Source organism: Gymnodraco acuticeps, unplaced genomic scaffold, assembly GCF_902827175.1.
Source record: "Gymnodraco acuticeps unplaced genomic scaffold, fGymAcu1.1, whole genome shotgun sequence".
Taxonomy (NCBI): domain Eukaryota; kingdom Metazoa; phylum Chordata; class Actinopteri; order Perciformes; family Bathydraconidae; genus Gymnodraco; species Gymnodraco acuticeps.
In genome coordinates, this window is record NW_022991948.1 from 389,170 (window position 1) to 403,948 (window position 14,779).

The 14,779-nt window shown below is 43.1% G+C and overlaps 2 protein-coding genes across 2 annotated transcripts in view; both read right to left on the reverse strand.

The window, feature by feature from the left end:
• Nucleotides 1-3,111: 3,111 nt before the first annotated feature.
• LOC117535925 (zinc finger BED domain-containing protein 1-like) overlaps nucleotides 3,112-14,779 on the reverse strand; it is a 36,077-nt gene continuing 24,409 nt past the window's right edge. Inside the window, exon 6 of the mRNA XM_034200592.1 lies at nucleotides 3,112-3,314. Coding sequence (XP_034056483.1) covers nucleotides 3,187-3,314 — 128 coding nt within the window. The 3' untranslated portion in view covers nucleotides 3,112-3,186. The remainder of the gene's footprint in view (nucleotides 3,315-14,779) is intronic.
• LOC117535926 lies at nucleotides 4,097-7,682 on the reverse strand. The gene is made up of 7 exons (XM_034200593.1): nucleotides 7,582-7,682; nucleotides 7,193-7,297; nucleotides 6,733-6,811; nucleotides 6,438-6,591; nucleotides 5,846-6,036; nucleotides 4,954-5,092; nucleotides 4,097-4,141 (listed from the first exon to the last, which is right to left on the reverse strand). The coding sequence occupies exons 1-7, from the start codon at nucleotides 7,587-7,589 to the stop codon at nucleotides 4,131-4,133; spliced, it is 687 nt and encodes a 228-aa protein (XP_034056484.1). The 5' UTR covers nucleotides 7,590-7,682; the 3' UTR covers nucleotides 4,097-4,130.

Below are 14,779 nucleotides of genomic sequence, written 5' to 3' on the forward strand. Positions count from 1 at the left end.
GGTCAATTTACTTTCACAGCAACAATGTTTGAGTGAGGAACATTGTGTACCTTAAATTATGTGTTAGGACTCGGAGAGGGGCTTAACATGTCGGCAGATGTCTGATCATTATGTCCAATACACTCTGAAACCTTAGGATTTTTACCAAGCTTCAAGAGAGGTGGGATATGTTTCAAGTTTCAAGGCTGTTATTGTTGTCATGTTTGCATAGCTACAGTGTAGATATGACAATGAACATCTTAGGTCACAGTTTCCTCCAACAGTGCAACACAATAAAACAGATTAAATAGTATGAGTAAATAAAATAAGTATATACTTTATATTGTGGTGACACGTTATAGGACATAATTCACCGTGTGTTTAGTGTGTGTTGCAACCCGGACCCGTTAGTGAGGGTACCAGGGTTTGTGGTCATTCAGGCTAGCATGACATGCAGTAGCAGTAAGTGTACTCACCTTGTCTTGATCAATGTATAATAAAGTGTGGAGTTCCATACTGAACACACCGCCTCCGACTCCCATTCATCGGCTCTACACTGGTGACCCCGACGTTTTCAAGAAAGTTTCCGAAGACTCAATGAACATGGCTGATCGCGATGTTTTTGTAAAGCTGCCGGAGTTTTGGGAGCATGCAGCTGTGGCGTGGTTTGCACACGTGGAGGCACACTTTGCCTGCCGACAAGTCCGTGACGGGGATTTGAAATATTTCCACGTGGTAGCAACGATGGGAAGCTCCACGTCATCCAGGTTGAACCATGGATGTGGATGTATGGCTGGGATTCAAGGCCTAGGGGACAGCAAGCCATCTCAGCTGATGGAGAAAATGCTGAATCTGCTAGGGGGGGGGAAGACCCTCGCATTGGCTGAAGAGGCCGACCTTTTTTTTTTGGCTACCCAGCAGCCCGGTGCAGAGGCGCTAGCTGTGACACTCAGCGCCCCCTCAACAGTTAAGAAGGCTTGGGGGAGGCTGGACGCGACAGTAACAAGCCGGCGTGGGGACACAGGAGAGTGTTTTTACCACGCGCGGTTCGGGGCCAGCGCGAAGAAGTGTGTCGCTCCCTGCAGCTACAAGCCTCCGGGAAACAGAGGAGACAGCGCTCGGTAGTGGCCCTGAGCGTTGGCGTCACGAGCAGGATTCTCTTCGTCAGCGACAGAGTCTCAGGAAGCTTGTTTCTGTGTGACACGGGAGCTCAACGGAGTGTAGTTCCTGCTTCGAGGGAAGACGTCGCTTGTGGGTAGGGTTGCCAACTTCCAGAAATGGAGAAACGGGACACATGCATGTGTCCCCCGCGCCTGTGCGCGCAAAGATTTTCGGGTTTCTGGCGGATTTAGTTACTTTTTTAGTTACTCCACCTCCTCACCTGCTGCGACCTCGGTGAGAGGAGGACACAGCTCTTTTAGAATATCCCGAACAGTTTTGGGGCCAAGCACATTGGCTGTTATCATCTCAGCCTTTGTTCTTCCACATTGCATTTTCTTTGCAGTGTTCGAATCACTAAACATGGCACTTGCCCGCTTATTACTGCAGTCCATGCTGTTGTAACTCAAACCATGCTTAACTGTGTGATACACTGATGTTACCTCACATGCAGCAACTTTGTCTTGTTCTGCAGTTGAACTGCCGAACAACCTGCGGATGCCTTTTGGGCTCAAGAACGCCGCCCAAACGTTCCAGCGCCTGATGGATTCGGTGCTGCGGGACCTGCCGTTCGTGTTCATCTACCTGGACGACATACTCGTCGCCAGCGCTTCGGTGGAAGAGCACCTCTCACACCTCCGAGCCCTTTTCACGAGGCTCAGCCAACACGGGTTGATAGTCAATCCTGCAAAGTGCCAGTTCGGGGTGTTTGATATTGACTTCCTCGGACACCGCGTCACCAAAGGCGGTGCAGCACCCCTGCCGGCGAAGGTGGAGGCTGTTGCGGCGTTTCCTCGCCCGCTCACAGCCCGGTCGCTCCGTGAGTTTCTGGGGATGGTGACTTTCTACCACCGTTTCATCGCCCGGGCCGCTCACATTATGCGGCCGCTGTATGAGGCTTTGAAGGATACGACCCCCATCCAGGCGATGGACTGGACTGGAATTTACGGCGTTTGTCGACCACAAGCCGCTCACGTTCGCCATGTCTAAAGTGGCGGAGCCTTGGTCGGCACGTCAGCAGCGGCAGCTTTCCTACATCTCGGAGTTCATCACAGACATTAAGCACGTGGCTGGCAAATCGAACCTGGTTGCAGATTGCCTCACCAGAGTTGTCATCGGAGCCGTCCAGTTGGGCCTGGACTATACTCGCATGGCGGCGGACCAGTTCGTGCCAGTTCGTCTGGCGGGGGCTGAAAAAGGATGTAAGGACTTGGGCTGGTGAGTGCGTTGCTTGTCAGCGCGCTAAAGTGCACCGCCACACGAAGGCCCCTTAGAACGTTTCCTGGTGCCTGAGAGGAGGTTTGACCACGTCAACATCGACCTGGTGGGTCCATTACCCTCCTCTCAGGGCTTTTCCTACCTCCTCACCATGGTGGACAGGACGACCCGTTGGCCGGAGGCGGTCCCTCTCGTGTCAACATCAGCCGCTGACATAGCCCGGGCTTTCATTGCGACGTGGGTGTAGGGCTGTAACGATACACTAATCTCACGATACGATACGATACACGATATTCAGCTCACGATACGATATATATCACGATATTCAGCCAACGATACGATTCGATATAATTCGATACACTTACATCATTTTCTGAAAGATTTTAAAGGGACAGTGTGATTTTGGTGACATCTTGTGAATGTTCCATTGACTTGGATTGAATTAATTCAACTGAAAGCATCAATTATACAATATATGGCTCTGACAGAGAGTCTACAGCTTGCAAATGCTGGACAAAATGAATCAAAAGATGTGGTGAGAAAATTTGTTTCATTTATTGAAACAGTGCAAACTGTAGCTTACAAGCCTTTGAAACGTAAGTACATAAAGTGCAGTATCACAATGGACAATTAAAAGTGCAGCAGGTGGCCTGTTCTGAACAGATTCTTTTACAGCATTTTTAGCTTAACACAGAATATGAGGTAGCCAATAATTCAAGTCACTAAGAACAACATTGAATGTAAAATGTACCTGCCAATAATTCAAGTCCAAAGGAGTAACATTTAAGCCAAAAACACTAAACAGAAAGGCTCCTCTCTACATAACTGCATCTACATTCTCTTCAGATTTTTGTTCAGGAATATAATCTGATCAACGTGGTCTGGGAGAAGTGCACTTCTCTGAGCAGTGACGATATCGCCGGCGGTAGAGAAGACCCTCTCCGAGGAGACACTAGTGCCAGGTACACTCTTAAAACTACTGGGTTAAAAACAACCCAATCTGGGTTGTTTCCCAACCCAGCGCTGGTTAAATATTGGACAGAACACAAGCTGGGTTAATATAACCCAACAAATTGGGTTGTTTTTATTACCCAACAAATTGGGTTGGTTATTTAACCCAATGAAGGGTTCACGTTGACTACACTGCTGGGTTTAGTTGTTAATGTATAATTATGAATTATTACTAATTATAATGGTTTGTTTTCCCTTTTATAATTGACATTTTATTGGCACAACTGATAGTCATGAATTTAACAATTATCACAATCACAATTGTGTGATTGTTGGCATTTACTCACCTCTGATCCTTCGGTTGTTTTCTTGATCAAATATATTCTCACACCAATGTAACAATAATTATTTATTCAAATTAAAATCACAGAATCAAAACACATCAAAAAATGTAATTCCCAGTTCCTCACACAAGGGTTATTGATACTAGGAGATGTGGAACAAGAGGGAGAGGAGAGAGAAAGGAAGAGATGGGTGGGGGGGATGCAGGCCAGTCTAGTTACAAGCATGTATTTGCATTTTCAGGAACTTCACTGCTGGGGAAACAGTTCCCTCGAGTTCATAAACAACATCCTGGAAGAATTGCCAAGTAGGCAAACACTGATTTGTATAGTTCATGTCAAAGACATAAAAACTCTTGAAACAGGTATCCACAGCTGCGAGAGCCGTCTCAGTCTCAATAGCCTTGCCTGAGAGCACAGCATCCCATCCTGAAGCAGTAGCACGAACTGGACGATTTGGCTTGCTCCAAATACTCCACCATGTTAGTTCCGACCTATGATGAGAAAGAAAAGAAAAAAGATAAGTATTTCTACCGGTGCAGAGAAATTGTCATCAGCTCTCTACTGAAGCTCTTTCAACCCTCTCCCACCCCATCAGCTGATTTAAGAAAGAAGCCCTAAATTCAATGGCGTGGTCTTAAACAATTTATTCTGGGTGCGTGGCCAGTCTACTTATGTGTGGTCTGTGGTTTATACATCCCACGTCGATATGGAGTAACAATTTACACCGAGTTACAACTTGTAATAATAGTGCTTCATGAAATGAGTATTCTGACAAACGTCAAGCTGTGTCACTCATTCCACGAATACAATCTTTACAAGTTGCACCTCGTTGTAAAGAGGAATCAGGCTTTCCAACAGTGTTAAAGAATGATTGGAGTCATTTCACTATGAATTTATATTTGAATTTCTGTTCAAAGGTAAATAACTTACGGGCTTAACATCAGTGAAGAATGATTTAGATTCTTCCACACTGGCACGGACCAATTTTCTGCCCTGTTTATATACAGGCGGAGGGAGCATGACAGGCAGCAGCATCAGGGCTACTTCTCCCCTGGCATCTGTAGAAGGACAATTATGGGTGTCAATATAGACTCGAATAGTCGTATAATACAATAAAATAAAGTTCCACATCAATCAAATCACCAAAAAATATGTCTTTCTTGTTTGAGTGTTCTGTTAGTTAAGTTCTTATGTATAGTGCATTTGAGTATCCAGAAAAGCATGATATAAAAACAAACTCCTTATTATTATTAGTAAGGTATTCTTTACATTTGCTAAGTTTGTTATAAAATAACGATCTTACCCAGATTGATCTGTTCCTCTGGCAATGCGAGTTTCCCTTCGCGTTTCGCCAGACGAATGATCTTGTCAGCGTAAAGAGGAACCCACGTTTCGAAGAGTTTAGGTGCAGGCTCAAAGAGGATCGAAAAATCTTGTGCAATCTAAAAGATGGAGACAAATTGAGAAACATGGTCATTTAGACAATATACTCACTATTCCTCGTGCATAGTAAAAAAGTACATTTTCCTGACCATAAAGTGAGGAAGTTTTAAATACAGGACAAATAAAGATATTGACATAATTCAGGGCAAGTTGACAAGACCTATGATGGCTGAGCTCCAATACTTAAAGAAGCAAGGTTAATAAAAGCATGACCAAGATTTAGCCTGTAGGAATCCAAACTCACGAGTAGTGACAATGCATAACATAATGTGCACAAGCTACTGTATGTGCACAAGAATTATATGCACCAACTCTACTACTTCTGAAAAGAAGTGGGCTTTATACAGCATGTCCTGTGTATACTATTGGATTAACCCATTTAGACCTGAGGCCGATTCTAAAAACGCCTTCTAAATCCTGACCTAAGTTTTCTGAAAAACTTCAAATATTTATTCAAAAATTACAAAAGATGTATGTTTCTATATACTGTACATAGCAACAGGGTTCCTGTCCTGAAAGGTATAGTTATTCCTCAGGTCCCCAAAAACATGGTCCATGTGATTTTCTTTCAAAAGAAGCAATATATTCCATTTTGTGTCGCTCTGTCCTAATTCTCCTTTAAGCAATGAGTAGTTTCCATTCTCACAAAATGGCTAAACGCGTCTCCTCCTGGAGGAGAGCCTGGCTTCTATTTACCAAACTGCTCTAGCAAACAGGCGCCAGGCTGTACATATATTTCAGTTTTGACATACCATGCCTGGAGTAGTAAGACGAGGGAACATGGCCAGGACTTCGGGAATGGACTTCGAGTGCTCGGCCCGTATCCATCCTGCCCTGTACTGGCAGCTGTCGCGCATAAATGCCTCCACCTGGGCGAGGGGCGGTGAGTTATTCTTCAACCATTCTGCAAACTGCACAGCTCGCTCTTCGGATATGGTGGCTGCTGTAAAATACAAAAGATCACACTGTTGTCAAATATAAATATTACACCAGGCCATGCGACCCCGGTGATCTCTCAATGTGCTATACACTATTTTCTTATGTCACTGATATGACAGGGTTCCATAGGTTTGAAGTGATGCATACGTGTGCCAACTTCCTGGTATATAAACGTAGGGAAATCCTCTGAGACAACATTGATGCAGCAATTGAGGCAGTTTCACAGAAAAACTAAATTAATGGAATAACAGCTCTAAAGCCAGAGCAGAATTCTGCACTGAGATTTAAGATGCAGAATTACAGGCTGCGTAACAAATATGACGCCATAGAGAATACTTTGTTTGTCTGTCAGATTACAAATACCACTCTAAACCAGAGGCAAATCTGGGACAGACATTGCATTACCTGGTATGACTATCCTGCTGGGCACAGTGTCTTGTTCCCTCTGTGGCCTGGGCCCGCACGAGCTCCTCCTCAACTGCTTCCTGATATTACGGAGTCTTTCCTCTAGGAACCCGGTTGCTGGGTGGTGGGATCGCCCCTTGGCATACCATGTTCCCTCACAAGATATTAGAATAATCCCCATATAAGCCCATGAGCCTAAAATGTCTACTTGACCCTGTGCATATACATTCAATTAAAAAAAAGAATCAATCTTTTTTTAGATAGTATTTAGTTTTACTTCACAAAAAGTACTCACAAAACCACTGTCATCGTTTAAGCAGGGGAATGCATGAATCAAGGCGGAAGCCAGGGCAGTTTTCATCACCGCGGTAGGTCTGAAAATGGCCAACATGTACAGATACAATCATTAGACAATAAAACAGTTGTCATACTGTAAAAACATTCTAAATGTCAACAAGACAAGTAACAGTATTTGAGAACATTGTGGTCTTAGGCCAGGAGCCCATCTCCTGTGTATGTTGCGTCAGACAGCTTGATGTACACGTACAATCTTAGGACATAGGTCTAACGCCAATATGCCACAGGGACTTACCCCTAATCCTACCCTTGATACTGAAAGCCAAGCAGGGAGGTATCGGTTACCATTTTGAACAGTATTTGGTATGACTTGGCCGGGGATCGAAGTCATGACCTTTCAAAGTCAGGGCGGACACTAATCTAAAAAAGAAATCCTCCTTCTGTAAAATTGTACTCACGTTTCTCCACATTTTTCAATGAGGTGAGACACCAAAATCCGCACCATGGCCTTTCTTTCCTTTCCTGTGATCAGTTGGTCTGTGTCCAGGCTCTCCACTATAGACCTGCCCTCAGACACGGCAGAAAGAACGCATGTAGTTAAATGTTCTACCGCAGCCAATTTCACAACACTGGAAATAGTTTGCAGCATAATTAACATGATGTACCGCACGTAAATGGATAAAAAGACTTCTCACATCCCCAGGAATTCGAGTTTTACATCTAAAGCAAACATATCCCATGACTCATCTGAATTCTGAACTAAAAGGGCAAGCAGTGAAGGGTAACGTCTGTCTGTCAGTCCGTCCGTCTGAATTTAGAACATGGTGAATGTGTATGCATAACTTACAAATTCATTATGTTTGTTAATGAATTTTAGCCTCTCGCCTATTCTGGGGGTCAAGGTGGTGATGGTGTGAAGATCCAGGTACCCAAAGCTTTCTTCATCAATAGCCTCATCTGAAAGACAGAACACAAAATATTACTAGTGACCATCCATATAAACCACAAGCTCTATAAAGGTCTAGGACTAAAACTGCAACTCATGAATAAATATTAGGGTCTGGGTGCCATATAATGGATAATAAATTAATCCTACAGTATTAGCAGTGTTTCCCCTAGGATGGAGTCATAGCAGCGGTGCTAAGGCACGTGGGCCCAGCATAATGTGAGCGCGGAGCTCACTGGAATGTTTTAGTGTGTGCACGTGTGAAGTGCGCCCCGCCAATTTGTTTCTATGTGTCTGCCAGCACAAGAAAGGCTCTCGAAGCCTTTTCCAGGACCGGTTCTAGCCAATTTGCTGCCCTAGGCGAGATTTTATAAAGAATAGATGAAAAGACAAATACACTACAAAAACAGAAACGTATTGACATAGTTAATATACATCAAAATGGCTTCAATCGGCCCTGCCTAGTACATACAGTAGCAATGTCTCAAGATTTAGCAAAAATGCACCTTTATTGAACATACAGTAACACAAATACTACAAATCCACATAACAAACAATCAAAAATGAAAAAGGGTCGCCACTTATTATTATTTTAATAAAAAAATATTTTATTAAAACAAATATTATTATTTGTTTTGGGTCCCTGGCTGGCGCCCCCTAGCAGCGGCGCGCAGGCGCTGCCCCGCCACTATTTGTATAAGTAGTGCAGCTGAACACCAGCCATGCACCTGATTTGTGTGGGAACACTCAGAGCTCACAGCTCTTCATATCTGTTCAGAAACTAGACAAAAGTTAAACAAGTACAAACCACAGACTGCCTGTGTCATGGCGAATACAGTCACTGGTTTATTTATGTCTGTATAGGCCGTTGTTGTGAGTGTGGACGGTTGGAGCATATATAACGTTAGCTTAGCCAAGCGTTTAGAAAAACACGCATTTTAAAAGGGTGTTTCTCTGCCGTCTGTCTGCAGACTTGTCAAAGCATTAATTCATGGTTTTTACTAACCGGTATCAGTATGTTGTTACTTCGGCATCATTTTGAAACGTGTATTACAATTAAATCACGGTCAAATATGTTCCTTTTGTTGTAGTTGTAGCCCCCTTACCAGCGATTACCGCGCCAAAAGTGAGCCGGGCCTAATGAGGCCTAACCAAACCGAGCGAGGCCTGCAGTGGAAACGCGCCAATAATAATGACAGGGACTGAACCATAACACAGTACCCATAAAATGAAGGCATGGAGATGACTTATAAATTAGCTTACCTCTGAACCTTTCTATCAGCCCTGGAAGCTGCCACTCAATCAACTTTGAAGTCACAAAATCGTCCATAGATTGTTCGTATCAACCTGAAACATCAACACAGACAGAGTCTATTAAGAAAAAAACATACAATAACATGAAATAAGATTCAGTAGTCCAAACGTCTTTTCACTGTTTTAACATAACGGTTAGGCCTAACGTTAACGTTACCAAAGTTTTAGTCGGCGGTTAAACGGATGCCGTGGAAAGCCTGGTGAGCTAGCTAGGTGAGGCCTGCTAGCATGCAGAGGCTAGCTGATTCACTAGCTACACTACATGACACATTTCTCGGGTCATTTTGAGTAACAACAACATAGTGTGTTTGCTACATAGCTAGCCAGCTAACGTGTTAGCTTACTACTTTGATGCAATGTACACAATAGTGCTCCACGAACTTACATCTTAACAACAATATGACGCTTTATATAATAATAATATCAAGTCAACTACATGGTAAAACAATGTATATGTAATGTATGTAAAAAACCTTACTTTGAGTCTGCTCTCTTCACTTACTGGGACCGTCTGACCAAAACTTAACTGTCGTGTTGGAGCGGGAGAGTAGTGGGAGGTGCTTGGTTTCGCGGGTTGTGCACGTCAACCCAATGTGTTGGGTATTCCAAAACAACCCAACACAACCTCATAGAAATGGCAACCCAACAGCTAATAACTCTATACCCAACAGAAATAACCTAGCGAATTGGGTTCTCAGAATACCCATTTCCATCAAAATAACCCAATTAAATTAACCAACAGGCTCAACCCAGTGGTTGGGTTGACAAAACAACCCAACATTTTTAAGAGTGTATGGAGTCAGATTTGGGTCAATTATCTCGCGCGTAAAACAAGCTACTCACGAGCGGAAAATGTGCTTTTACACGCGCATAAAATGACCCTCGCGCGCAGATTAAACCCCCGCGAGCGGCTCTGCGCTCGCTCGCGAGAGAGACAGCCCTCTTGCTTGCTCGCGGGAGTGTCAGCCTCGCGGAGTCTGTCTACGCGCGCGTGAAAAGTTTCTGTTACTTTGGGGCGGAGCCACTGGACTTTGATTGACAGCTGCCAGGAAACCCGGGGTTGCCAGGTTTGATAAATGCCTGAACTGCCAAGAGCCGAGCAGTGACGGCAGCAAAATCAGTTGGACGAGATTGAATGGTAAAGTTGTCCATAAAAAACTATTATATTCGTAAAGTGTACAGCTAATATATATATATATGATTCTGTTTTCTTCAAGGTTGTGTCTTCCTGGTCGAATGTACTTATTGTAAATCGCTTTGGATACAAGCGTCAGCTAAATGCAATGTAATGTAATATACATTAATTTGATATAAAACAATATATTTTTCAGTGGGCTGTGTCCGTCGAAAACTGCTAGCTACTGTCTGCTGTACGCATAGATATATATATAAACACTAGATGGCTCATGGGAGATTTTCCAGCGTAGCTCACCGGCCGCCATCTTGCTACAGTCAACAGCTACTCTGGTACGCGCTATGGTAGCTGTTGTAAGGTGAGTGATCTGCACACAAATACTCTTAAATCGCTGAAATCTTGACTGATTTACAAACGGTTTTGTTTATTATAAACGTTATTAGCATGGCTATGATACAGGATGCTTGGACATGTTGAAATTGCAGCTTTTCTTTGTGTATGTGGTTGTATTTATTAGCTGGCTAATAACAAGAGGCTGTGAGTGAGACCTAGTATTAAGAAGTTCACCCAGCAACTTTACACCAGTGGGAGAGGCATAACTGCTCTTTCTTTTCAACATAACTTAAGTTACACATGATTTCTTCCAAGTGGTTTGGCTTGTTAAAAACATCTTACATTTTTAGATACATTATGATACAGGAAATTGCTGGCTTTGTGTTTACAGAAGTACCTGACTATGCTTGACTTTTGTGCAGCCTACGGCTGCTCTAATCGCCGCAGTCTGCAAACAAGAACCCGTGGAATCACCTTTCACGTGTAAGATATGACAATATTATGACTATAATTAGGATAATCATTAATTACTTAGTGGATGTATGTACATTACAAGTCCTGCTACACAGGATCAGTGGGGCTATGTGAGATAATAGTATTGCAAGATTGATGTTGACCCAGCCTCTTTAGAATATATTGCTACCCAGGGGCGGCGGGTGCTGTAGGCTAGGGAAGGCTAAGCCTTCCCAAATATTTGTGTCACTGCATCCTGGTAAAATAAAAATATAATGTATAATGTGTGTGTCTTTGACATTAGCGCTGCTATGCAGCCACCTGTGCCCTGTGCTACGAAGCCAGTTCAACAGACCCTGGATATGTTTGAATTATCTTAACTAACCCTAACAAATGAGATTTCGCTAAGTGGTCCACGAAGCTGGTTATCAACTCGGTGAATCAAGCCAGGGTTTCTCTCTCCAGCTGAGAACGCGTTCACGTGAAAGGGGCGGGGTTAGCTACATTTGACCAATCACAAACAGGGACAAGTGTACTGACAGCGCAGCGTCATACTTCATTAATGAAAAGTAAACTAATATTAGACAAATATGAACTTTAACCATCCATGACTTAAACATATAATCCAGGATACGAGCCACATAGTTGCACCTGCAAGGAGAATATAGAACAACTGGTTAAAAAATAAACTACCGAGTGTTTGAAAACAGTTTTATGATACTGCCCCATCTAAGACACGAGTGGATCTGACTTTATTACATTTGAGTTGAGTGTTTCGTCAACTTAATGTGTTGCTTAAAATAATACGTCTGCATACAGTATATGTGACAATGTAAGTGTTGCACGGCCAGATACGGCTCGAGAAGCTGACTCAGATAAGGAAATATTGTGATATTATATGATCGATGATCTGATTGATGATGTGATGTCAGTGTGATATGAATGATAAGTGTGACACGTCGACGTCTTCTCTGCATACGGCAGTTTAAACTGTATTTCCTTTCTCCTGTAATATGACTTGATATATTTAAACTCCGCACACTGAGCTCTGATCGGTCAGCAGGCGGTGCTTTCACTGAGTTCATCTCTTTTCTATAAACGCCGGAGGCGGGCAGCGTCAGATGAAAAAAGGAGTTATTTAGCCTTCCCAAACCTGAGCCTCATGCGCCGCCTATGTTGCTACCATTTCTTTACACAATTATGTAATGTTTCTTTTGGACACCTTTAGTATTACTCTTAGTGTGGTTGTCTTATTCTTAAAGTATACATACATACATACATACATACAATTACCCCAAAAATATGATAATTTCGGTGTGTATTTTTGTCCTTACCCTTAATGTTAAAGGAAAGAAGGGCGGACAATGTTGACAATAATTTATATATCTGGCTACCTTTCTCATGTTTTTAAGGTTTCCCAAAAGCGGAGAGAGGAGGAGGCAGTGGGAACTCGCCCTAAGAAGGGACGGTTTTGTTTCCTCTGGCAGGACGCTGCTCTGCAGTGAGTACTTCAGGAGTGAGGACTTTGACAGGACGGGGCAGACTGTCCGGCTTAAAGATGGTGTTGTGCCAACAGTATTCAATTTTCCAGCTCATCTTCAAAGGGTATGTGTATCATTGGCCAACAAGAATTCAAGGTGTATAAGATTGATTGATAAATATGTGATTAAATGTCACACTTTAGTTTTTCTTTCTGCAAGTTTAGGAATAAATAATGTGTTGTGTATTACAGCACATTTTAAACACTCAAAATGTCTTTAATTATGTTTATTTTAGCCGGAAGCAACAAGAAGCACAACCACTTCAAGAAGAGCGGAAGATGAACCTCAGCCTAATGTTGTGAGTATTCTGAATGTGGCCAAGACCAGAGAGATGGTCATTGATTTCAGGAGGGTGAGGACGTCTCTTCTACCCCTGTGCATTCTGGGAGAGGATGTGGCTGTTGTGGAGGACTACAAATACCTGGGAGTGCACTTAGACAACGGACTGAACTGGAGGATCAACACTGATGCTGTGCACAAGAAGGGGATGAGCAGACTCTATTTTCTGAGGAAGCTGAGATACTTCCACGTGTGCAGTAAGATGCTGGAGATCTTCTACCGGTCTGTTGTGGCCAGTGCACTCTTCTTTGCTCCGGTCTGCTGGGGGGGCAGCATCAGAGCCGGTGACACCAGCAGGATCAATAAACTAATTAGGAAAGCTGGGTCTGTCATCGGCATCAAGCTGGACCCCTTTGAAGCTGTGGTGGAGAGGAGGACACTGAACAGGCTGTTGTCCATCATGGATAACCCCACCCATCCTCTCCACCTGCAGCTGGACAGTCAACGGAGCTCCTTCTCCAACAGACTGCTGCAGCTCCGCAGTGCCATAACTCAACAAATCACCTCTGGCTGGAAGATAACTCTCTGCTCCATAGTTTCTCTTGAATATAACCACGTTGTACATTTTACACATATATAATCTATTTAATATTTAACATTAATATTCCATATGCCTTATATTTATGTATATTATATATATATATAATATCCTGCCAAACTCAACATGTATATTTTCCTCTTTCTTTCTTTTCTTTATTTTTCTTGCTTATTTCTAATTCATTGTAAAATGCTTTGTCCCTTATGCTGCTGTAACTAAAAATGTTTTCCCAAATTGGGATCAATAAAGTACCATCTTATCTTGTTTTATTTGCATGTGGAATGTCACTAACAAATGAGAGCATCATATGGCTGCTTGTCATATTAAATCCTTTATCTCGGTGGTACCCAGGAAGGTCTATGATGGTGTTACTAGGAGAGCCCAATATAATTTGAGGTGGTACTCTGTGTAAAAGGTTTGAGAACCACTGGCCATCTCACTTGCTCTATGTCACTCATACACTTGAATAAACATGTGCAAACATTGAAACTACACCCAGGGATTGGCAACCTTTACAATCAAAATAGCCATTGTTGTCCAGAGCCTCAAAACATATGTTTGCCTTATAAGGGGAAAAGCCTATTAAGATCAATTTCTTAAAAGTACGCTGAGTTATGTTTTCTGTTGGAGAATGTAAGAAAAATCAGGCTCACAGTATTGATAAGTGAACATTGAATTGTTAAAAAAGCAACTTATTAATTTCCATATTACTATTATTTATATATTCGTATAATTGTGATAAATGAGACAGAACTGACCTGTCTGTGAGCTCATTTTATGTTGGTTTGGTTCTTCTGATAAAGGTGTGAATATCTAAATAATATACCACCATATGCTATTGTCATTAGTTGTGTCCCTATTCTTCAAGCTAAGGCATTGCTAAATTAACAACTCTTGGCTTACAGAGTGGTAACATGAGACCGATTTTTATGTATGTTGCGACCTGGCTCAAAAGGCCACAACAAAAAGGAGACACAACATGTCAACGGGTAGGTAAAGGTGTTTATTTGCACAACACTGGTCAATTCAACACATTGGTTATACTCATCAGAGCCGGGTGCCTGCAGGAAAACAGAGCGAGAGCAGACAGAGCAGAGAGGCTTTAAAATAGCTGCAGAGCACCAGACCCAGGTGCCCTGAGTTAATGCAATCACTGCAATCAATGCAGCCAAGACAGGACAGCCACACCCTCTCCACTGATGAACCCACAGGGGCATCACAGCCCCCCCCTTAAGACGGAGGCCCCAAAGGGATCCCCGAAACAACACCAAATATCCAGAGCCAGAGAGACTACCTACCCCACCGGGGCACGAGAGAGAGCATCCGCCACAACCACAAACTTCCCGATTAAAGCCGCCAATTCATCTCTCTGTGCTGCCGGTAAGTGACTCAACAAGCGATCCAATTGGCATAACGACTCCGAATTCCTCAGCCTACCAGACATAA